At 37.7% G+C, this 23,365-nt stretch overlaps 1 protein-coding gene across 6 annotated transcripts; it reads left to right on the top strand.

Annotated features, from left to right (window-relative positions):
- The first annotated feature begins 628 nt into the window (after window positions 1–628).
- Window positions 629–20,256, top strand: abi3a (ABI family, member 3a). 6 transcript variants are annotated; one of them, XM_048206608.1, is made up of 15 exons: window positions 640–1,001; window positions 1,986–2,156; window positions 4,531–4,710; window positions 7,133–7,191; window positions 8,603–8,698; window positions 8,793–9,100; window positions 10,814–10,933; window positions 11,142–11,273; window positions 11,509–11,604; window positions 14,418–14,543; window positions 16,071–17,499; window positions 18,543–18,607; window positions 18,726–18,813; window positions 19,396–19,603; window positions 19,722–20,256. In XM_048206608.1, the coding sequence occupies exons 1-11, from the start codon at window positions 870–872 to the stop codon at window positions 16,232–16,234; spliced, it is 1,584 nt and encodes a 527-aa protein (XP_048062565.1). In that variant the 5' UTR covers window positions 640–869; the 3' UTR covers window positions 16,235–17,499; window positions 18,543–18,607; window positions 18,726–18,813; window positions 19,396–19,603; window positions 19,722–20,256. The 6 variants fall into 6 exon arrangements, with proteins under 6 accessions (XP_048062591.1, XP_048062598.1, XP_048062565.1 ...); XM_048206598.1 differs by lacking the exon at window positions 18,726–18,813; XM_048206617.1 differs by lacking the exons at window positions 11,142–11,273; window positions 18,726–18,813 and having other exon boundaries at window positions 652–1,001.
- The last annotated feature ends 3,109 nt before the right edge of the window (window positions 20,257–23,365 follow it).

The following is a 23,365-nucleotide window of genomic DNA, read 5'->3' as shown; positions in this document are numbered from 1 at the left end:
ATGTGTTCTTGGAGCAACATGTAATGAAAAAAGAAGTGTAATAATGGGAGTAATAATTGGCAGCATTTTCATAATAGATAAATGCCTATAATAGCCTGATAAACATGATTTAAGTCCTGTCCTCTACACTGGTCATGTATGAAATCAATGCCCTGTTTCGTAACAGAAAGTCATATTTTGATTAGAAACCCCATAACATTTTCCTGAGATGTTGATTCATAAAAAACATTTTGAAAATTAATCCGATGATTTCCATAAGAATGCTAAATTTGATTTTCAGTCATATTTAAAGACCAAGGAGTTGTTGTTGTCATAGGGAAACCTCTAAAAATTTGGTTTCTCTGCAAAGCCCTGAATGTGCTCTTTACAGGACAGCCAGACATACAACCATATATGACATGTATGACGTCAGAGAAAATCACTAAAATATAATGTCCACTACAGAGGACAGAAGTCTATTCCCGGGTCCCAGGATGATATAAACATGGTCACAATCGATATAATCGCTAGAGGGCGTTTTTTCACCATAAAAGTAGAAGCAGTAGTAAAACCGCAGTTTTATTAGTATGTGTGTAGTATGCTACACATTATGTTTCTTTAACTAAGTCACTTTAGCTGCTAAAAATTATTGCTGGATTAAATGTAAATGCATTTAAATGTAGCCTAATATGGCACTTAAAGCTCCTTGTTTCCACATGTTTGCACAATGCACGCCCCATGAGCAGATATGTGCTTGCAGCATCATAGGAGAACTTCTGATGACAGAGGAAGGCAGTGGCGGATGGGCTCTGACTGACAGACATCAGTAGGCTGCTGTCGCACGGAGGTTTCCGGAGTTGTTCATCAACGGTCTCTCATTCCACAGCGCAATGAAGGACCAAAACTACGGCGAAGAAATTACAAAAATTCTAGAGGAGGCCCCCTCTGCTCGCAAAGCACTTTTAGACAACTACAACAACTTACACGATGTAGCGAAGTATTGCGAGAACAACTACCTGCAGGTAAGATGCTGACACGCGCTCCAGCCGCGTAACTTAACACATACAGATTCAATCTGTGGCTGTTAAAAATGACGAGACGTGTCATTTACAAAACAAAAACATCATTTAATGTAACTTAACAATTTAATAGCCTACTTACTCATAGGGACGTATAATGCGTTTCTGCACTTCCATTGTGTTTGTTGTGTAAACGCGTATCGTGGCGCTCAAGTTAAAAGAAGTTCAACTTTAAAAACGCCTCTCTAAACTTTGCGCTTTTCCCCAATTCCTCTGGATGCTGCCAGTCTTTGTGAATAGCCTCTGTGCGTTTATACAGAATCCAGGTTTCAACCATCAGTATTCAAACAGTAGCCTAATCAAATGAGTTGGTGGTGTATTTATTGTATTCACTGAGGAGAGTCCCTTAGTACACTTATACTGACTTTCCCACTTTGTAAAACTGATAACAGATTGAAGCAGATGGAATTTTCACAGTTTGATCTGACACTCGTTGTTCAAAATAAATGCACTCTTGTACATAATTCAGGAAGGAAGGAACACACGCAAGTGAGAAGATAAACCAAGACTGTCTTCCTTACAGTAGAGACAATATCTGACTCGACCCTTGTGTGTGGTCAGTGTTTTAACTTTACATTTGCTCCTAACAAAGAACCTGTCAACAGTCTCAAAGACTTAGTAAACTAATAATGTCTAAAAAAGGTTTGTGTGAGTTGTAGGATTAAACCTTAAAGTATAGTTAATATCATTGGCACGGTATAAAATCAATAGAAGCTGATAGAAAAAGAAGAACAACAAATGAAAGTAACTGCGTTTGTGTACTTGTATACAAAAAAAATTGTTCCCTTTTCTTTTTGCAGCAGGATGTTAAATTAGGCCATGTATTGCATGCAACACAATGACAGCTAGTAATACATTAAGATGAAGTAAAAATGAACCTGGTTTAAGCATGTCATGTCTGTTTAACGGATGTTTCTACCTCTGCAGTCTGGAAATGATACGAGCAAAGCTCTGGAGGAGACCAAGGCCTTCACTGCTCAGTCTTTGGCTAGTGTGGCCTATCAGATCAGCTCTCTGGCCACCAATGTGCTCAAGCTTCTGGATGCACAGACCCTGCAGCTCCGCAAGATAGAGTCCTCCGTCAACCAGATCGGACAGGTATCGGCCCCTTCCTCTCTGCTTTTTAGGGAGACTGGAATATACAGTCAAACGTTCTGAGATGCTTCAGAACATGTTTGTTATTTTGAACAACTGATCACGATACAGTCAGTGTAAAGCAGTGTGAAGCAGTTCAGTCCTGTCATGCAGATTTTATGAACTTTGTCAGCTTCACAGTGTCGCCTTTCATTTCATAAAATATGGAAGTTGTTCATGTGCTTGTTCCTTATTTCTCTTAGTAATTAAATACTGGTAGAAGGGTTGGTCTCTAAACTATGATAACCTTACCTACTCAGCAGCTCACTTTCAATTTAGGAGTGTAAATTACTGTACTGAAATGTATAGAAATTCTCACAATTCATCAGTTCAATATTAACATCAATTCTGATGCCTATTTGTTTCCTGATATCTAGAATACTTTTTCTTTTGGTTAGACACATTTCTCTAAACAGTTTCAGTTTCACATTGCAGTTCTGCATCATGTTTTTGATCTCAATTTAAATTCAGTAATTGAATTGAATTCAAAAAACGCACTCAAAATTCAGTGATCCACAATCCTGCTGATAAGACTTTTAAATGATTATGATTGTTATGGCCTTTAGTTTTGTCATATTTTTACTGAACATGAATCTGTGAAAGGTTTCAAAAAGGGTTTCTCTATTACTACTGCTTTACAAAAATGTAAATAACATTTGAGTAAAAAAATGCTTGATGCAAAATCACTCTTGGTCTTGGTGAAGGATTTCCTGCTGTTAAGCGCTAAGGACTGTCCCAAAGCTCAGTGTAGGTAGTCACTGTTTGGGGCCCCCTGTCACCCGGGTGATAATACTCCATGCCACCAGGACCCCCTTCCCCCTCGATTCCCTTGGCTCCTCTCACTGTGGCACAGCATTCCAGTGCGCTCCGTGCCCAGCCTGCCTAACCAGGTCACCTGAGGCAGAGCAGAGAGGGGGTAAGCCAGATCCCAGACTTGGAATAAAAGGGCCACTGTTCTCTCACTCAGAAGCAAAGTTTGAACGCTGATTGATGTTCTCCATTGTCTGCCCTGTGCCCAAGAAGAGCTGTAACAAGCAGGCCTGGAGTAATGGTGATCCTTCGTTCTCACCCTATCTGAGGGCCCACAGAGGCGACCCAGATTGGCGTTTTTCAGGAAGTATATAATGTCTTAGCAAGGCTTCCTGTTAGTAACAACACCAGTTCCTCCTACATCACAGGGGATTAAGTGGATTGAATTAATACATGGTTAATAAAAATATTATTACAATTATTGTTATTAAAATATTAAAAAGGTTAGTTCACCCAAAAATGAAAATTCTGTCATTAATTACTCACCCTCATGTCGTTCCACACCCGTAAGACCTTCGTTCATCTTCAGAACACAAGATATTTTTTGATAAAATCTGATGGCTCAGTGAGGCCTCCATTGACAGCAAGATAATTTACACTTTCAGATTCCCCGTAAAGGTACTAAAGACATGTTTAAAACAGTTCATGTGACTACAATGGTTCAACCTTAATGTTATGAAGCGACGAGAATACTTTTTGTGCACAAAAAAACAAACAAAATAACGACTTTATTCAACAATATCTAGTGATGGGTGATTTCAAAGCACTGCTTCATGAAGCTTTGAAGCTTTACGAATCTTTTGTTTCGAATCAGTGGTTCGGAGTGAGTATCACATGTGCTCATAAAATGTGTATGCACTATAAGTCACTAAGGTTAGGTTTAGGGGTGGGGGTGGGTGTAGTCTTTAATAAAAAAATAGTTTTGGTAAATGGAAATAGGATAAATGGTGTAAAAAGTCCACATATTGCATTTAAATGAACACGCATTTTGATTGGTAATGACAGTAATACGTCATTTCATGACGACAGACGTAACGCGACACTGTCATTATTTTTACGCCCACTAGAGGGCGCATGACTTCAAAACGTAAATATAGGTTGTAATAAGGTGCTTGAAAAACGACCTATAGGGTCGGTTTTTTTTGGAGGACAGTCTCCTAGATATTGTTGAATAAAGTCGTTATTTCGTTTTTTTTGGCGCACAAAAAGTATTCTTGTCGCTTCATAACATTAAGGCTGAACCACTTTAATACCAACCCTTTCAATATTAGTTAATAAATTAATAAAAAAAATAAATGGGAATACATAGTGTTTTAAATTTTTTTCATGTTTAATATTAATCATTAAGTGTATCAGCAACATTTTAGTTATATAATTCATTTATCAGTCACTATTAAAAAGATTTCCAGAGAGCTGTTTATTGAGTGATAGTGTGGCATGTGGATTGGAAGGAATTTCTAAATTTAAATACCAAAACGTTGTCTTAGAGGAGATTTCCAGGTGTCGTTTTTCCCAATATCTCATACAGACAGTGGACATGCACAGGGAGAAGGTCGCCCGCAGAGAGATTGGCGCTTTCACGGTTGCCAAGAGGGTTTCACGCAGTCATAAGATTATCCCCCCAGCAAAAAATAAAGAAGCCAAGATCAAGTACTCCCGCACACCCATCTCTTTCTCCAGCCTGGACTCTGTTGGCCATGGCGTGAAGGTGAGCACACAAACACACTCTCATTAATTTGATACAGATCATGGTTAACCTCTCAAAAGTATACAGCGTGTTGCAGAGAGTTAAAGGTGCCCTAGAACTTATTTTTAAAAGATGTAATATAAGTCTAAGGTGTCCCCTGAATGTGTCTGTGAAGTTTCAGCTCAAAATACCCCATAGATTTTTTTTAATTCATTTTTTTAACTGCCTATTTTGGGGCATAATTAGAAATGAGCCGATTCAGGGTGCGTGGCCCTTTAAATCTGGTGCTCCCCACCCCAAGAGCTCGCGCTTGCCTTAAACAACATAAAAAAAGTTCACACAGCTAATATAACCCTCAAAATGGATCTTTACAAAGTGTTCATCATGCAGCATGTCTAATCTCGTAAGTACAGTGTTTATTTTGATGTTTACATTTGATTCTGAATGAGTTTGATAGTGCTCCGTGGCTAAAGCTAACATTACACACTGTTGGAGAGATTTATAAAGAATGAAGTTGTGTTTATGCATTATACCGTCGGTGTTATGTTGAGATTCGCATGTTCTTCGGAGGTCTTTTAAACAAATGAGATTTATATAAGAAGGAGGAAACAATGGAGTTTGAGACTCACTGTATGTCATTTCCATGTACTGAACTCTTGTTATTTAACTATGCCGAGGTAAATTCAATTTTTGAATCTAGGGCACCTTTAATTAGCAAGACAACCAACCAGAATCTGCCTTAGTGCTTAAATATTCATTTTTCTTGTATAGTTTCAGTGTTTGAGAGGAAACAATTATGGAATGTAAAGGCAAATATGTTAACTAGAATGAAAAGTACTTGTTGTGTGCTGTACTTCCCCAATCAATGTCCAAATATCATTGTTAACCCCGGGTTTACATTTGTACAGTGTGAAGTATCAACACGTGTCTATCCAGGATTATTTAAAGTACAAATAGTGTGAAACAAGGAACAGCATATGCCAGGATTACATTTACGAAGTGTTACAATGATTAATGATTTCAAGAATCTTAACATTTTAGCTGTTTCAGCATATAAGTTTTCATTTCATCCCATCATAAAAATTAGAAACAAAAAACAAAATGGCAATAAGTTGAGTATCTCTTCGATGTTAGTTTAGCTTTTGTTACACTTGACCACATCCTGTTATAAAGCAGTTAGTCTGACATCAATTAACAGTGCACACACACTCAGAGCAACGGCACATTCAAATCTCTCTTTTCCTACCTCCTCAGACTCCTCTTTCCCGCAAACACAAACACACATTTGGCTGGCTACCAGCCACTAAGCAGCGTGGGAAAAGCAGCTACAGTCTTTAATTGGTGCTACTCATGCTAAGCTAGCTTGATACCCTGCTAGGTCTGTATAGCAGTGAGCAGACAAACAGACACAAAGCTACAAGAATTTCACAGGAATGCACTTGTCAGGCCTGCAGATACATTGGCACAAAACCACAGAAGACTGTTGAAGCACATTCATAGTCAGAAAGTCTATCACATTAGCACACACACAAACCAAGTCTTAAGGTGCGTTCACACCAAGAACGATAACAATAGAGATATAGTTCTGAAAAATGTTCACTGCTATAACGATAACGATGTAGAGAAACGATATCATATGCACAAATACATATTTTTTTACATATTGATATACTAGCAGAATGTAGTTTTTCATTTGAGATTATTTATTATAAACACTAAGTTTGGGATCAGTAAGTTTTGTTTTGTTTTGGTTTTAGTTTTGTTTTCAGCAGGAGTACTAATTGTTCAAAATAAAGACTTTTATGGTGAATCAAAGTTTTCACAAAAATATTATGCAGCACAACTGTTTCTTGTGAAATGTTTCTTTCTGAGCAGCAAATCAGCACATTATAATGATTTCTGAAGGATCATGTGACTCTGAAGACTGGAGTAATGATGCTGAAAATTCAGCTTTGCCAACACAGAAATAAAATACATTTTAAAATATAATAAATTAGAAAACAGTTATTTTAAATTGTAATAATATTTCACAATATTACTGTTTTACTCTATTTTTGATCAAATAAATGTATTCTTGGTGAATACAAATTAATTTGTATCCTTCGTGAGCATAAGAGGCTTCTTTCAAAAGACAAAATTGACCCAAACTTTTGAACAGTAGTGTAAATATATATTTATTTACCTCATATTTCACTTTTAAAGCTGAAGTGTGTGATTTCTGTGCTACTAGCATCATCAAAATGATGTACAACAATATGAAATGAAAATGTTTTTAAAAAGGTTTCCCTAAAGATTCTCCATTGGAGTCTTTAGGGAAACCGATAGATAATGCTATCTAAAGTCAGGGTGGTCAGACTTTAGTTGGTCAGTGAATTTATTTTGTTTTGATATTATAATTTAGTTCCATCTAGAAACTGCTAATCGACAGATTTGTTGTTTTCAGGATTCTGGCCAGCCGCAGTTAAAAACAGCTACCATGACACGGAGCGGCAGTACGCTGAGGTACATCCAGTGCTCCCCATTACTAAATCCCATTGTATTACGTATTATTTAAATACTATTATAGAATTTATTTATATTTTTAATTTGCTTTTATTTTAATATTTTTAGTAATTATATATATGTATATATATATATTTCTGTTACCGGTCCCACTTTATATTAAGTGGCCTTAACTACTATGTACTTACATCAAAAAATAAGTACATTGTACTTATTGGGTTCATATTGAATGGCAAAACACTTTTGCTGCTATTGAGGAGAGATACGATTAAGGTTAGGGAAAGCTTTGATGGTATGGGTAGGTTTAAGGGTAGGGGTAAAGTGTAAGGGATGGGTCAACAGTGTAATTATAAATGTAATAACAGAAATTAATTACAGATGTAATTACATGCAGGTGTTTTTAAAATATAAGTACAATGTAAAAACATGTATGTACACAATAAGTGCATTGTATCAAATGATTAATTTAAATGTAAGTACATAGTAGTTAAGGCCACTTAATTTAAAGTGGGTCCCTATTACCTATCTGTTATGGGTTTTTTCCCATCTTTTTTCGGTTTTAGTAATTTTAGTACTTCAACTATATTTATTTCAGTTAGTTGCCAGGGAAACATTTCTCAGTTTTTTTAAGCTTTCATTTAATATTTATATTTTATTTTAGCTTTATTTTAATTAATGAAAATAATTCTTAATAATTGTCGTTAAAAATAACACCACTGCACTGGATGCATTCTTGCAGCTATCTGCTCTGTTTTTAAAATTGTTTTTATAAGTGGTTTGAGGGATTCTGTGACCATTGCAAAGTGTCATGCTATTTTTTCAGCATCCTGTGCCATGAGTGCTGTGATGCTGATTACTTTTAAAAACATGTCTCAAGGCAGCTGCACATTTTCATTCTGTTTTTGATCACCATTATGCATCCTGTTTGAGAAGGTGTGAGAATTTAAATTTTTTCATTCTCTTCTTGATCTCCTGATGCCCACATGACTGCAGCTACACTAATACAAACTATCATGCTAGTCATCAAATCTCCTTTTATTCTAGTTTAGATCATCCAAAAAAATGCCTCTGTTGTTCATAAAAAAAAAAAACAGATGAAATCGGATATACTCAGATATACTAACCCCGTACGTCTCAGGCCTTTGTTCCTCTTCTTTCTCAGTTAAAGGGCCTTTCTCCAGGAAGTGATTTTAGTTTTGTTCTACCCACTTCCCCTCTTTGCACTGCCTGAAAGCAACACTGTTTGCATTGTGGTGACTTTAGTTTCTCAGCACCAGCACATGAGACATGCACGTGTCTTTTAAAGTAAAGTGTCCTAAGTGGCTTTATGCATAAAATACAGAAGTACATGACCAATATTAACTACTTGACAACTCAATATATGTATTTCTGTATATGTATGTTCATCAAGTCGAGGCGGCCGCCCTCCAGAGCCTGTCCAGTGTCCCGTGGCGCCCACTCTGTCTCATGGAGCGTCCCTCACCTCACTTAATGACAAGTCTATTGCGTAAGAGCACATAAGGTGTTTTATCATTCCTGATTATAATCCTAACGTCACATCTGTATCAGTTTTCATAACTATATTTCTCTTGTCACTGCAGTTCGAGCTTTGGTAAAGCCGTGCCGCCCCCGGTAGTGCCCAGCTGGCCCACCACCCCTGATAGTGACATCATCAGCACACTGCTGGATGAAGCGCCACCTCCTCCACCCCCACTGATGGAGGCAGAGGGTGAAGAGGATCATGGACAGAAGACCGGTCCACCTCCACCTCCATCTCCACCTCCACCTCCTCCCCTTGACTGCACCGACATCCCGCCACCTCCTCCCATGCCTGTTTCAATCAGTACATCTGATCCCAGCAGCCTAATAAACATGCCACCTCCTCCACCAGCCCCACCTCTTGAAACAGGTTAGTTTGTGCTGATTGACAGTTTTCAGGTCCATCAGTCAACATGACAGGTCATTCAAAGGTTTCAGGAGGTTACACCAAATACCACCTAGATGTGATATGATAAAGCAAGGAGCAATACATTTTTCAAAAGTTTTGGGTCAGTAGGATTTTTTGATAACACTTTACAATAAGGTTCAATTTGTTAACACTACTAGTTAAGTATATTAGTTAAAATGAACTAACAATGAAAAATACTTCTAAGGCATTTAATAATCTTAGTTAATTTCAACATTTACTAATACATTATTAAAATTAAAAATTGTATATGTTAATATCATTTAACGGACATGAGTTTACACAAACTAACAATGAACCGTAATTTTATTAACAATAACAAAGATTAATAAATACTATAATAATTGGCTCATTGTTAAGGTCAGTTAATGCTTCAACTAACAGGAACTAATGGGAAGATTCTTCTGCTCACCAATGCTCCATTTACTTGATCAAAATTCAGTGAAAACAGTAATATTGTGAAATATTATTACAGTTTTAAATGTTTTCTATTTTAATATATCTTATTGTCTTGACATCTTAGACATCTTATTCCTGTGATGGCAAAGCTGAATTTTCTAGTAGTCTTCAGTGTCACATGATCCTTCAGAAATCATTCTAATATACTGATTTGCTGCTCAAGAAACATTTCTTATTATTATCAATGTTGAAAAACGTTTGTGCTGCTTAATATTTTTGTGGAAACCAAAGGATTTTTCATTTTTCAGGATTGTGTGATGAATAGAAAGAAAATGCAAAAGAACAATTTTTTTAAAAAATAGAAATTTTGGTAACACTTTACAATAAGGTCTCATTTGTTAACATTAGTTAAAGCTTTAACTAACATAAACTAACAATGAGCAATACATTTGTAACAGCATTTATTAATCTTTGTTAACATTAGTTAATAGTTAATAAAAAGTACAACTGTTTATAGTTTGTTCATGTGACCTCACAGTGCATTAACTAATGTTAACAAATATAACAATTGATAATGTATCTAATAATGATAATGTATTTAATAATGTATTAGTAAATGTTGAAATTAACGTTAACTAAGATTACTAAATGCTGTACAAGTATTGTTCATATTTAGTCCATGTTAACTAATTAAAACTTATTGTAAAGTGTTACTGAAAACTTTTGTAACATTATAAATGTCTTTACTGTCACTTTTTCATCAGTTTAATGTGTCCTTGTTGAATAAAAGTTTCTTTCAAAATATCTTACTGATCCCAAACTTTTGAATGCTAGTGTAACTATGCATTAAACATTAAATATGATCTGAGGGTTTTATTTGTGTCATGTTGCACAGCTGTTTCATGTTCAGTGTAGACAGACTGGTTAGGACTTGAACAGCATCTGAAATTGTGTTTTTGATGAAGAACTTACACTTCAAAACTTGTGATTTACTAGCCTATCCTACATATTATTAAATAGTACAAGAAAAAAATATATAAATTATACACAAAAAAATAAATAAATAATGGTATAGTCTATAAGCATGCATGTGTGTTGTAAAAATACTATCTGGTAGTATTTGGATAGTATTTTTAATGTCCAAATATGGACGAATAATCTTTTACTGTCCAAATATGGATGAATAATCCAGTGACAAAGTTTAAAATAGAAAGTTCTATAGTGTAATAGAATTGAATAAAGAAATGTTTTGTCTAGTGGCCGAAGAGAATGGATTTCCTCTACCAGAAGCTCCCTGTGACATGCCTCCTCCACCAGCCCCTGATGGCCTTGATCTTCCAACCCCACCGCCTCTGCCTGGCGATGAGAACTATGATGGTACTAACATGCCCAAATCAAAGCATATGTTTGTTCAAACATGGTTTTTTTTTCTTTCTTTCTGTCTTTCTTCAGTTTGAATGATTCAATGTTTGCTTTCTGTTACAGCCAGCCTATTCTCTTTATCTTGCCGTTGCTGTTATTTGTTTCTGTGAGCTTTTATACTCTATGCTCTTATTTTCACACTTGTCTCTCTCTTCTCACTCAGCTCCGCGTTCTCGCCGGTCACGAGTGCGACGTCATCCTCCTAGCTCTCGCTCTCTCTCTCTGAGGGTCCGCATGGGCCCCAGCGCTCGCTCGCTGTACACACGCTCGCTTTTTCTGCCCTCTGCTCAATCACGTAAGGCCCCGCTCATTCCTAAGACCTGATTCATTACAGTTCATTGGTAGTTCCTACTTTTGATGCCAAAAATATTGATACTTCATAGCAAAAAAATATTTGCATTCAGGCATTTCAAAGGCCATTTAGTCAAAATCTAATTTGGCACCCTTATTATCTGGCACTTGAAAACATCTCTAATCTGTTCATATCATTTGAACATTTCATCACACTTCTCTTTATGAACATCTGTCAGTCATGATACCCCCACCCCCTCCATACCCGCCTCCTCTGGCTCCGCCCGCTTCATTCAGCCCATTGTGCAGGATCCCTGCTCGCCTAGCGCACCTGGGTAAGTGTGCAAAGTGTCTTTGTGCATTGCTGTCTGACGATCTTCTCTTCCTTAATATTTGGCACTTCCCCAGTATGCACTTAAAGGTGCCCTAGATTCAAAATTTGAATTTACCTCGGCATAGTTGAATAACAAGAGTTCAGTACATGGAAAAGACATACATTGAGTTTCAAACTCCATTGCTTCCTCTTTCTTATGTAAATCTCATTTGTTTAAAAGACTTCCAGAAAACACGCGGATCTCAACATAACACCGACTGTTACGTAACAGTCGGGGTGTACGCCCCAATATTTGCATATGCCAGCCCATGTTCCCAACATTATGAAAGGCATTACACAAGGGCAGCCAGTAACGTCTGGATCTGCACAGGTGAATCATCAGACTAGGTAGGCAAGCAAGAACAGCGAAAATGGCAGATGGAGCAATAATAACTGACATGATCCATGATAACATGATATTTTTAGTGATATTTGTAAATTGTCTTTCTAAATGTTTCATTAGCATGTTGCTAATGTACTGTTAAATGAGGTTAAAGTTACCATCGTTTCTTACTGTATTCACAGAGACAAGAGCCGTCGCTGTTTTCATTTTTAAACCCTTGCAGTCTGTATAATTCATAAACACAACTTCATTCTTTATAAATCTCTCCAACAGTGTAGCATTAGCCGTAAGCCACGGAGCATAGCCTCAAAGTCACAGAGAATCAAATATAAACATCAAAATAAATACTTTACTCACATAATTCGAAGCATGCATACAGCATGCATGACGAACATCTTGTAAAGATCCATTTGAGGGTTATATTAGCTGTGTGAACTTTGTAAATGTGCTGTAATATAATCGAGAGCTCGTGTGGCAGGGAGCACGTGAATTAAAGGGGCGGCGCACTGAAAAAATCAGTGCATAGTTAATGATGCCCCAAAATAGGCAGTTAAAAAAATTAATTAAAAAAAATCTATGGGGGTATTTTGAGCTGAAACTTCACAGACACATTCAGGGGACACCTTAGACTTCTATCACATCTTTGGAAAAAGCATTCTTGGGCACCTTTAAGCAAGCTAAACCAGTAGGGGTGTAACGATACCCTCATGTCACAATTCGATACATATCACGATACGATATTATTGCAATACTCCAAGACATATGGTAAAAGGATAACAAAAAAAAATGTACTGTTGATTAAAATGCTAAATTTGGTATTACATTGAGGGTGGATATGAATAGGAGAATACACAGGACAATCGTGAAACCAGAATGAAAATATTCATGATTCTAATGCTGAAACATAGATTTATTTTAGATAAATATATGTTTTCACTCTGTCACTGACTAGATATATTTAAAATAATGTTAGCCACCTATGTTACGGTGCTGGTGTGGTAGAGATGAGGCATACACAGAAATCCACAAAACTAGGTATTTAATAACACGAAGGAGAGATGCACACACAATACACGCTATACTAACAACATTAAGAACAGACAAGGAGTGAAGGGAGCGAGTCCATTATATAGGGAGTGCAGATGATCAGGAACAAGTGCAGGTGATTTGTGATGATGGGGAGATGACGAGGGAAGTGAGTGCAGGTGTGGAGGATATTGGGAAATGGAGCCCGGGACACGAGGGAACTGTGACAACCAACTGGTAACAGACATTTGGCGTTATCAGGACCCACAAACATTCCCCAATTGCATTATTATACATTTTCAACATCAGTACATCAGTAGTAGTTTAATGTAATACTGTCACTAAAACTCTGTAAACTTAAATTTTTCTCACACAGTAATTTTCATTTTGGGTTAACTATGCACAACACATATTGTCACTATCCACGATACAATATTGTTGCATTTTTGTATTGCGATATATAGTGACACGATATATTGTTACACTCCTATAAACCAGCATATAATTTGACCTTGTATCACAACATTCCTGCAAACAAGAGGACACTCAATCTACATCCTCAATGAAGTTAGATCTCTCTTTTGAAAACTGAAATGAGTCCAGTGATTTAAAGGGATAGTTCAGCCAAAAATGAACATTCTGTCATCATTTACTCACCATGTTAATCCAAGTCTGTATGACTTTTAGCTCCAAAATGGACAAAAAAAAAAGAACCAAAAAGGGCATGATAAAAGTAATCCATGCAATTTATGCACTACAGTGTTGTTAGTGTTAAAGGATTAGTTCATTTTAAAATGAAAATTAGCCCAAGCTTTACTCACCCTCAAGCCATCCTAGGTGTATATGACTTTCTTCTTACAAATTTCAGTTTTCAGTAATTGAAATAAAGCTAAAATAAAATATAAATATTACTTGAAAAACTTAAACGTATTAATTTTGGAGAACTGAAATCACTAAAACTGAAATAAAGCCAAATATAAATATTAAAAATAAAACGAAAACTGAAATGTAAAAATAAAAGATAACTAAAAATAATTAATAAATGTTAATAACACTGGTACTGGTATATTCCAAGTTATCTGAAGCCATAATGGTGGCTTTTTGTTTTTATCATTAATGAACTATTCCTTTAAAAGTGAAGTGTGTAAGTTGTGCCGTCAACAAATTGAACTGCAAACATAATTTTTTTAATATATGAACACCTGCAGAGATAACACATTGTTATTATTATTATTATTATTATTATTATTATTATTATTTATTTGATTGCCGGTGTGGTCTTTCATGTGTTTGAAGTGGAAAAAAAAATCTTTTTTTTTTTTTTGATGCAGTTTTTGGTGCATTAAAGGTGCATTTGCACTAGTGTTGTCTATATGTGTTAACATTGTGTGTCCATGTACATTTAGACCTTGAGATTCCAGCACCGCCCCCATCACCACCAGTAGATGGCTTTGACAACTATGAGGAAATGCCCCCTTTACCTCCCCCTATTGATTACGACATATCTGCACCAGTTGACTATTTGGAGAAAGGTAGGCTCAATGTTTGCTCATTTTAGTCAAACTCATTTTTGAAGAGAGGTGAAGAATTTGCATTGTGAATCAGGATCATAATAGCAAGACTTTGGTATTTCGTAATAGATGTTTTGTAAATGGGTGTTTACAAAATGACTGCACTGACATTTTAGATTTTCAAGATAATTTTGTAATGATCAGTGGTGGAGAGTAACAAAGTATTTTTACTTTGTTACTGTACTTAAGTAGACTGGGTAAACCCAGCCTGATCTGCCGGCGATTTGATTTCGACCGGCAACTCAGTCTGGAAACCCGTACATTCATTTCTGCTGCATCTGTTACACTTTTGCGGGAACCAATCAAAGACTGACTTATCCACCTTGCTCGCTATTGCCGGTTACAGAGCTCTTTCTATGGCTCTGGGTGGGTATAACACGATAACGTCTCTCTCACAACCGTCAATCCAATTCCTTTTAACCTCTCGACGAAGCTGAATGACTTCTTTAGTTAAGCAAACAAATCGCTCGAGTGGGTGTAAATACCACTCACTTTCATGTTTTTTTGCACAACCTGCAAAAATCGCTCGATGCCATTGCTGCTTCTGCAAACCGCTGATCAATGCTACAAACCAATACAAACTAAACCTGTCTGGAGTTTTCGCGTCGCTCTGCAAAGTACATCACCCGGATTGTTGATCTGATTGGTTGAAGGACTATCCAGTTGCGTGAATAAGGCTCATTGATCACGCCTCTTGTGCAGTAGAAAATACATACAGACTCCCCAGACCAATGTTCAATTTTAAATTGAGCTTGGTCTGGTGATAGCCAGACAAGGGGAAGACATAACAAGGGAAAAAATAGAAGAAATCAGTTAAAGGAGCCACTACAGATGAAAAATTTGGACAAAAGCTCCTGTAATATCCAACCATGCCTAAGAATTGCATTAACTCCCTTAGTACTTGGTGGAGGTAAATTGTCAATAGCCAGAACCTTCGAGATGCGATAACAGTGTCTGATTCATGAACGAGCTAATTCTTAACCTGTTGAATCGGATCGCAAATCACACTGAACAATTCACTTGTGAATTGGACCGATCCGATCGCATCTGTTTTCGAGTCAGCAACTCACTGATTCACATGATCTGGTCAGAGCGAGTCTCCCTCCAGTTAACAATACACTGACAAGTCTTACTCAAAATGAGTCAAGAACGGGAGATCCTAAACGTAAACTAAACATAACGTTAAAATAATGCAAATTAATTCCCATGCATCTTCCCCACTGCCATAGCAGTTTCAAATGGTTTGTTTGCATAGTTTTTTTCTTAAAATGTTAACAGATATTTCACTGTGACAGTTGATAATAATTCATAATGAAGTCAGACTGATCTGTAACCTATTTAAGCTCTGTCAATGTGTCTAGTATCTACTTTTACTCAAGTACTTGATTTGTGTACTTTGTCCACCACTGGTAATGACATTCAGAATGTAAGACCTTAAAAGATATCTAAAGGTACTGATTTTCCATTGTAATTCTTTTTCCTACCAAGTGGTGGCACTATATAACTACGAGGCAGGCAAGCCAGGTGACCTGATCTTTCAGGAGGGGGACATCATCTACCTCACCAGCAGGAATGAGGATGGCTGGTGTGAGGGCGTTCTGAATGGAGTAAAGGGTTATTTTCCTGGCAACTATGTGGAGTCCACTGCTTAACTGGCCATAAGAATCCAGAATGTCAGTGAACCAACTATTTGAAACATATAAGGCACTTTGTATTCGCATTTTATAAAATGAAACAGTGAAACGACTGGCTGAAGTTTTAACATTCCAACTAACATGCTGACTGATGTTTCCAGCAGAGAGGAGTTTGTGTGGACATGAAAAGCCGCTCTTATTTTAAAGTTTATTTTGGTCTTAAATAATGATAATGATAATGGATTTCTCAGGACTTTAAGTTATAATCTAAATGTACAATGTATAAAGAAACATTTTTGTACATTTAGCTGTATTTGATAAGTTCACAAAGCAGATAGTGGGTGGTGTTTGTTTAAATTATGTTGAGCAAATAATTAAATAATATATTTGTGTAATATAATTTAGTTTTCTAATTGTAAACCTTTATTACTCATAAATTGATAACATTTTATTGATTCCCTAGCAAATGAGTAGCAGTATTTTCCCAAACTTTTTTCACCCTAGTAAGTGACTGAAATCTGTTAATATACAAAATTCAGTCACAATTTCATGATACCTAGTAGGCATTTAGAGTCTATAGAATCAATAAACTGTTGACATTGATGTCTGGGAATAAAGTTTTTATTTGTTTCATGTTAATTATTACTATCCACTCATTATACAAAGATCTTTTGATATGTTCATTAATGATGATCTGACTCATATGCACCAGTAGCCTTATTATTTAAATTTTTTGTTCTCCTTTAGACTGTTACTCATGTTCATGAAAGATATTAAACCTTCCACAGTTTCTTCAAACTAAATGTGCTCCTATTCTATTTATTTCACATAAATAAAAGGAGAAATTCTAGGGATTTATGTGCATTTGGGGACAGAAAAGTCATGCTTGTGGTCATGGACCAGTTGTACCGAAACCAAAACTACTAAAAATGTCTGCTGGCCCAAAGCTTTCATTTTCAACAGGGAGGGGAAATATAATGATATAGATAACATAATGACTGTTCTTTAATGATAAATTGAAGTAATAAAGTGAAAGAATAATAATAATGAAGCACATTGTTGCTGTGTGATGATTAAAAAGAATGAAGTGCTGCAAATACAATGTTCTGCAACAGGAAACACGTGATATAGGTGCTGTGTCTTTAAACAGTCGACAGTCACCATAAAAGTGTTCAGACTTCACTATCAGCACTACAACCCCTCCCTCAGATAAGACTTGGTCTCAAATCAGAGCAGTGCACTCGGAGTCTACATTATTGACGTAATCGCCTGAATTCTTTGAGGTAAGACTTTATTTATTTGTTTTTCAGTCTGGCGCTTAAAAACCTGATTGGTTTAAGAAATAAATTCAATAACTACATAAATAAAGTGTGTATGATGTTCACCTGCCAAAAGAATATCACTTGACATGTGACTGGGCTTGTGTAAATATATTGATCTGTAATAATTTTGAAGGCGGAAGTTTTCGATAGTTTAGACCTTTCCATATTATCTAGAGTTTCTTTTATTTTGTGATTCCTTTGATCACTGGAAATGACAGGTATGATCTTAAATACACTGCAGGCAGTGAGACAAGAAAAAAATAGGAGAAACCAACATGGCAGCTGTTGCTTTATGGTGTCAGTAGAAGGGGTTCTTGAAGGGGTGTGTGTAGCATGAAAGCGGGAACCTCATGGGCTGCTCTATAGGCCTACAATTCACTAAATTTTATGGGGGCTGGGATAATTTTTTTATCTTCCTTGGGACCAATAAGTAGGCCATAGATAGATGACCTTGGTGGCCCTGGCTTACATGTAATTGTCAAATTATGAATGGAAATTGGGAATACACAGTATGTTGTTACTTCAGAAGATGTATTCGACCTCCACACGCTTGATTTATTTTGAGGTATAACTGCGGATTGTTATCGTTTACATCTGTCCCCAATACTGAACTCGGATATTTCCGTCTTGCATCATCTTGACTCACTGGGTTACAAAAGTTTATTATGATGGTTAAAGATGGTTAAATATTCACACATTAATTCTCAAAGGTCTAATAGGACCTGGAAATTTCTGTATTTACTTCACATTTACTCCTTAAGTAATATAGAATCCTCTCATATTGATTTTTTTTTTTTTTTTTTTGTATATTTCTCCAGACAGATGCATTTGATGAATATTAAGCTCTTGCTTCATTATCATACATGTCCAGTCTTTCATAGGATAATGCCCGAGTTACTACAGTCTGCAAAAAAAACACAATGAATTCAATATCAAATGTATCTAGCCTATATTAATGAACCAAATTATTAATCACCAAATGTAATTTATTTATTTCCTTACAGAGTTGCTTTTGAATTGGGAATTTCTTCATTGCCATGGACAGCAGTGATCGATTTTTATTATTTACGTATGTATACATGCTTTCAATGCTCTTCTTCCAAACTGAACACACATAAGCTCTGTTACGAAATTCATTAGACATCTGCTCACATCCTTTTTCTCACTGTCACTCACCTTTTTTACAGCTGTGCCAGACAGACAGCGCGCCAGCTCTGAACTGAGTTCTCTTTTGCGTCTTACCACGCTTAATCGGACAAATACACACAAAATTACGTAAAAATGCCCGTTTTAATGAGTATCCTCGCAAGCACAGTCTTAACTGTGTTAAAATAAAACGTCTTAATGAACATAGAAAATCTAGTAGCTTAATATACTTGTTGATGTCTTGTGTCATTAACGTTAAAGATATATAAAATAAAAAAACAACTAAAATCATATCTGACTAGCTTCTTTAGCTTTAATAGGATTAATATATAGCCTATTTAATTTATACAATACAGTATTTTGTACCTGAATACTGTTACACCTATACCTGAAATCTGTTTATTTCATTTGTATCTTTTGTAGTATTTATTTGTGCTATTTCTTGTAATTTGTTCATTCATTCTTATTTAAGACCTGCCCCCTTTGTTATAAAATAAAGTTGCAAAATCATTTATGGGGAAAAACTAAAATATTGTAAATAATGTTAAAGCTCTGGCCCACCAGGAATGTCACTTGGCCCACTTTACATCTCAAAGCTGGAGCCGGGCATGGTCCATTCAGTTTCTATTTTCTATAGGCCACAAAATCACATCAGCACACATGCTCACACTAAAGCTGGATCTTAACATAGCAAAACTGTTGTTCTTTCAGGATCCTCGCACCTGTCATAATCTTTGTTTTTTTGGCAATCTGCTGTACTGCCTTCTGTAAAATGTCCTATCGGGCCCGTAATCAAGCTCAAGTCAGGGATCAACAGTCTGTCTACGTCATTCCGATCTCTCTGTCCGATGATGACCTGCACAGACCGCCACGCTACAGCACCGTACAGTTCTACGAACCGCCTCCTGCTTATAACGAGGTAACCGTGGAGATATTGTCGATTATCTTCAACATCATTGAATGAATCTTGTCCTCAAATGTTTAAGTTCACTGTTAATGGTTTTTAAGGTAATGAGTATACAAAATTTATTTTGCAGTTACATATGAAGACAGAAATCCCTCTGGAATCCCCTCCTGCATATTCAGAATCTGTCTCTGCCTCACCTTCACATTCATGAATCATGATCACACCAAACATAAGAGTATCTCAAGCACTTGGACTGGTTAAAGGGAAAAAAGAAGGGGAAAATTGGGATTCTCGTGACTTTTTCTAAGGACTATGATTCATTCTACCTATGCAAAGGATAGTGAGGAATTTAAATAGTGAGGAAGACAATGGCACAGATGTGATGATCTGTGATTCTGCTGGGATTTTGAACATGTCTTACACGGTCATGAACTATTTCACACTATGAGCAGAAGGAAAAGGTTTAATAATGTATATATGTTTTTAGTGAATATTTATAAATTTTGCACACGCTAGCTAAACCCTTTTTGTTAACTTTGTGAAATGAAATGTGTTAATTTATAACAAATGTTGTAAATGGTTGACTTGCTGTAAATTGTATTGTGAAAACTATAGGTAAACCTGTTTAAATAAAATAAAAGTGTTGTAAAAACACTGACTTTAAATAATGCCCAATATATACCTGAAAATCTATGTTACTGTCTGGAAGTTCGCTCTTCATGGTCAGAGCTGCACCCTCACAGGTCAAAGTCCAGCGCTGTTACAACAGAGGAAGTCATTGTCCTCACTGTCCTACACTGACATAAGCCATAGACTATGCATCTAATCTCCATACAATACATTTATTAATCTTAAAATGAACCACAAAATTAACCAAATGAACCAGATAAACAAATGAAATAGTTACAACATCACGAGTTGTGAATTCACAGCTTTAAGGTGCATTTACAGTTAAGCACACAAATATTGAATTGTTTTCAGACACTTTAATGTCAGTCAGATGTATAATTGTATAAAACCACATTGCTACTTTGTCAATATATGTTACTGTGATGATGACATCAATAAATTCATACCCTGAAACATCTTCCATCACATAATGCCAATCAATCATATAAATGGGCTACTTACAATTCAGAAATATTTTATGACCTAAGAAAATACAAGATGATAGTCAATCTGTATCATTTTAGAAAATTTCAGTTCCCTTTCATGGGAACATCGACGCTGCGTTGAATCGCATTGGGATCACCTCTGCGTGATTATGTCTTGAAGCACAATAGTGTGACGGAACGTCAGAGCGGGTGACGTCACGGACCAGGAAACTCTAAAGCACTCCTGAGAACAAAGAACGCCAGCTTCTGTGTTTTCAGCAGCGCTTTGTGTTATCGTGTGTCTTTTTTTGGTGTTGTCTGTCCATTACAAATACAGCTCGAAAATATCTCTTAGTCCGAGGGCAAGAGTATTTTCTGTTTTCCACCAAGCATATATTGTAGAAAAGACATGTATTATGGTGACAAGCAAGCAGCAGTTTGTCAAGTGTGCTCCTCCCTGCCAAGGGAGCTGTCTGTGTGCATTGTGAAAAGTTAACGCTCCGTACACTCCGTTCATGCCTGGCCATCATTCACATTGGAAGTTCCTCAGGTTTGTTTTCGGGGGCGAAGCTTACCAATACAAGGTTCTTCCGTTCGGCCTATCTCTTTCACCCCGCACCTTCGCGAAGTGCGTGGATGCAGCTCTGGCTCCCCTGAGACTCCAGGGCATCCGCGTACTAAATTATATCAGCGATTGTTTGATTCTAGCTCAATCCGAGCAACAGGCAGTTCAACATTGAGATGTAGTTCTGTCACATATGAAAAGGTTAGGGCTGAGACTCAATGCCAAGAAGAGTGTGCTTCTTCCAGCTCAAACTACCAGCTATCTAGGGGTAGTCTGGGATTCCACCACGATGCAGGCACGTCTGTCTCCTGCTCGGGTGAATTCCATTCTCTCAGCCGTGAATGAGGTGAAATTAGGCCAGTCAGGCACTGTAAAACAGTTTCAGAGACTGTTGGGTCTGATGGCAGCTGCGTCCAATGTGATACATTTTGGCCTGCTGCACATGAGACCCTTACAGTGGTGGCTCAGGACCAGGGAGTTTTCCCTTCTGCATAATCAAGGTCACGCGGTGATGCCGTCGTGCCTTAGTCATGTGGAAGAAGCCTTGGTTCCTGTCCCAGGGACCTGTGTTGGGGGCTTCTTGTCATCACGTAATGCTAACGACGGATGCGTCTCTCACAGGCTGGGGGGGGGAATCATTGAGTGGTCGCTTGGCTCAGGGTCTTTGGGAGGACCATCATCATTCCTGGCACATAAATCAGCTGGAAATGATGGCGGTATTTCGAGCACTCAAATACTTCTTCCCAGACCTGAGGGGCCACCACGTGTTAGTTCGCACAGTCTCCTATATCAACCATCAGGGGGTCTGAGGTCTTGCCAGTATCAGATCCTCCTGTGGTCCCAAGGGAAGCTCCTCTTCCTGAGAGCAGCTCATATCCTGGGGCATCAAAATGTGGGGGCAGACATCCTGTCGAGACAGGGGCCGAGGCCCGGGGAGTGAAGACTCCACCCCGAGGTGGTGGAGCTCGTTTGGAAGAATTTCGGTTGCGCAAAAGTCGACCTATTTGCCTCGAAAGAGACCTCTCATTGCCCGTTGTGGTATTCACTAACCCATCCAGCCCCGCTGGGGTTGGATGCCATGGTACAGACGTGGCCGAGGCTGCGTCTGTACACATTTTCCTCGATTGCTCTGCTCCCAGGAGTTCTGGAGAGGGTTCGTTGGGATGGGGTCCATCTCATATTAATAGCCCCGTTCTGGCCGACCCGAATATGGTTTACAGACCTAGTGTCTCTCTTGGACGGCTCCCCCATGGAGATCCCAATCAGGCAGGACCTTCAAGCGGGCGGCATGATAACTCACCCCTGCCCGGAGTTATGGAAACTGTGGGCTTGGCCTTTGAGGGGGCCGAGCTCATAGAATAAGTACTCCGCTCGACTCCAGAGCTCCGTCCACGAGGAAACTTTATGTATATAAGTGGAAGCTGTTTGCTTGGTGTAGTCAATCTCAGGTGGACCCGTTCCACTCATCTATCAGTCATGTACTGCAATTTCTCCAAGGAAAGTTCTCGGATGGTCTATCTCCTTCTACACTGAAGGTTTATATTGCAGCTATTTCTGCTTATCATGCTCCTGTGGGTGGTACCCCCTAGTTATACGTTTTCTTCATAGTACCCAGAGTCTGAGGCCTGCTGTGCATACAAGAACTCCGTCCTGGGACTTGGCTATTGTGTTGGAAGGGTTAGCTGAGGCTCCCTTCGAGCCTTTAGAGGAACTATCTAAAAAGTTCCTCACTCTGAAAACCATATTTCTGTTGGCTATATCATTTCTCAAAAGAATTGGAGATCTACAAACACTTTCTGTTGCTCCCTCATGTCTGGAATTTGCACCTGGAATGGTCAAGGCTTTCCTGCATCATAGACATGGGTATATACCCAAGGTCCCTACCAATGTCCCAGGGCCCATCGTATTGCAGACCTTTTGTCATCCGCCTTTTACAAATCCGGATCAGGAGAAACTCAATCTGCTTTGCCTAGTTAGGGCTTTAGACACTTACATCCACAGAGCTGCCCTGTGGCGAAAAACTGATCAGTTATTTGTCTGTTACGGGTCTCTTAAGTAAGGAGGCCCAGCGTCTAAGCAGAGAATGAGCAAGTGGGTGGTCGAGGCCATCTCTCT

This window comes from Megalobrama amblycephala, linkage group LG1, assembly GCF_018812025.1.
Source record: "Megalobrama amblycephala isolate DHTTF-2021 linkage group LG1, ASM1881202v1, whole genome shotgun sequence".
In the NCBI taxonomy this organism is placed as follows: Eukaryota; Metazoa; Chordata; class Actinopteri; order Cypriniformes; family Xenocyprididae; genus Megalobrama; species Megalobrama amblycephala.
The sequence above is the reverse complement of the archived record's forward strand: the minus strand, read 5'-3'. Positions and strand labels throughout refer to the sequence as shown.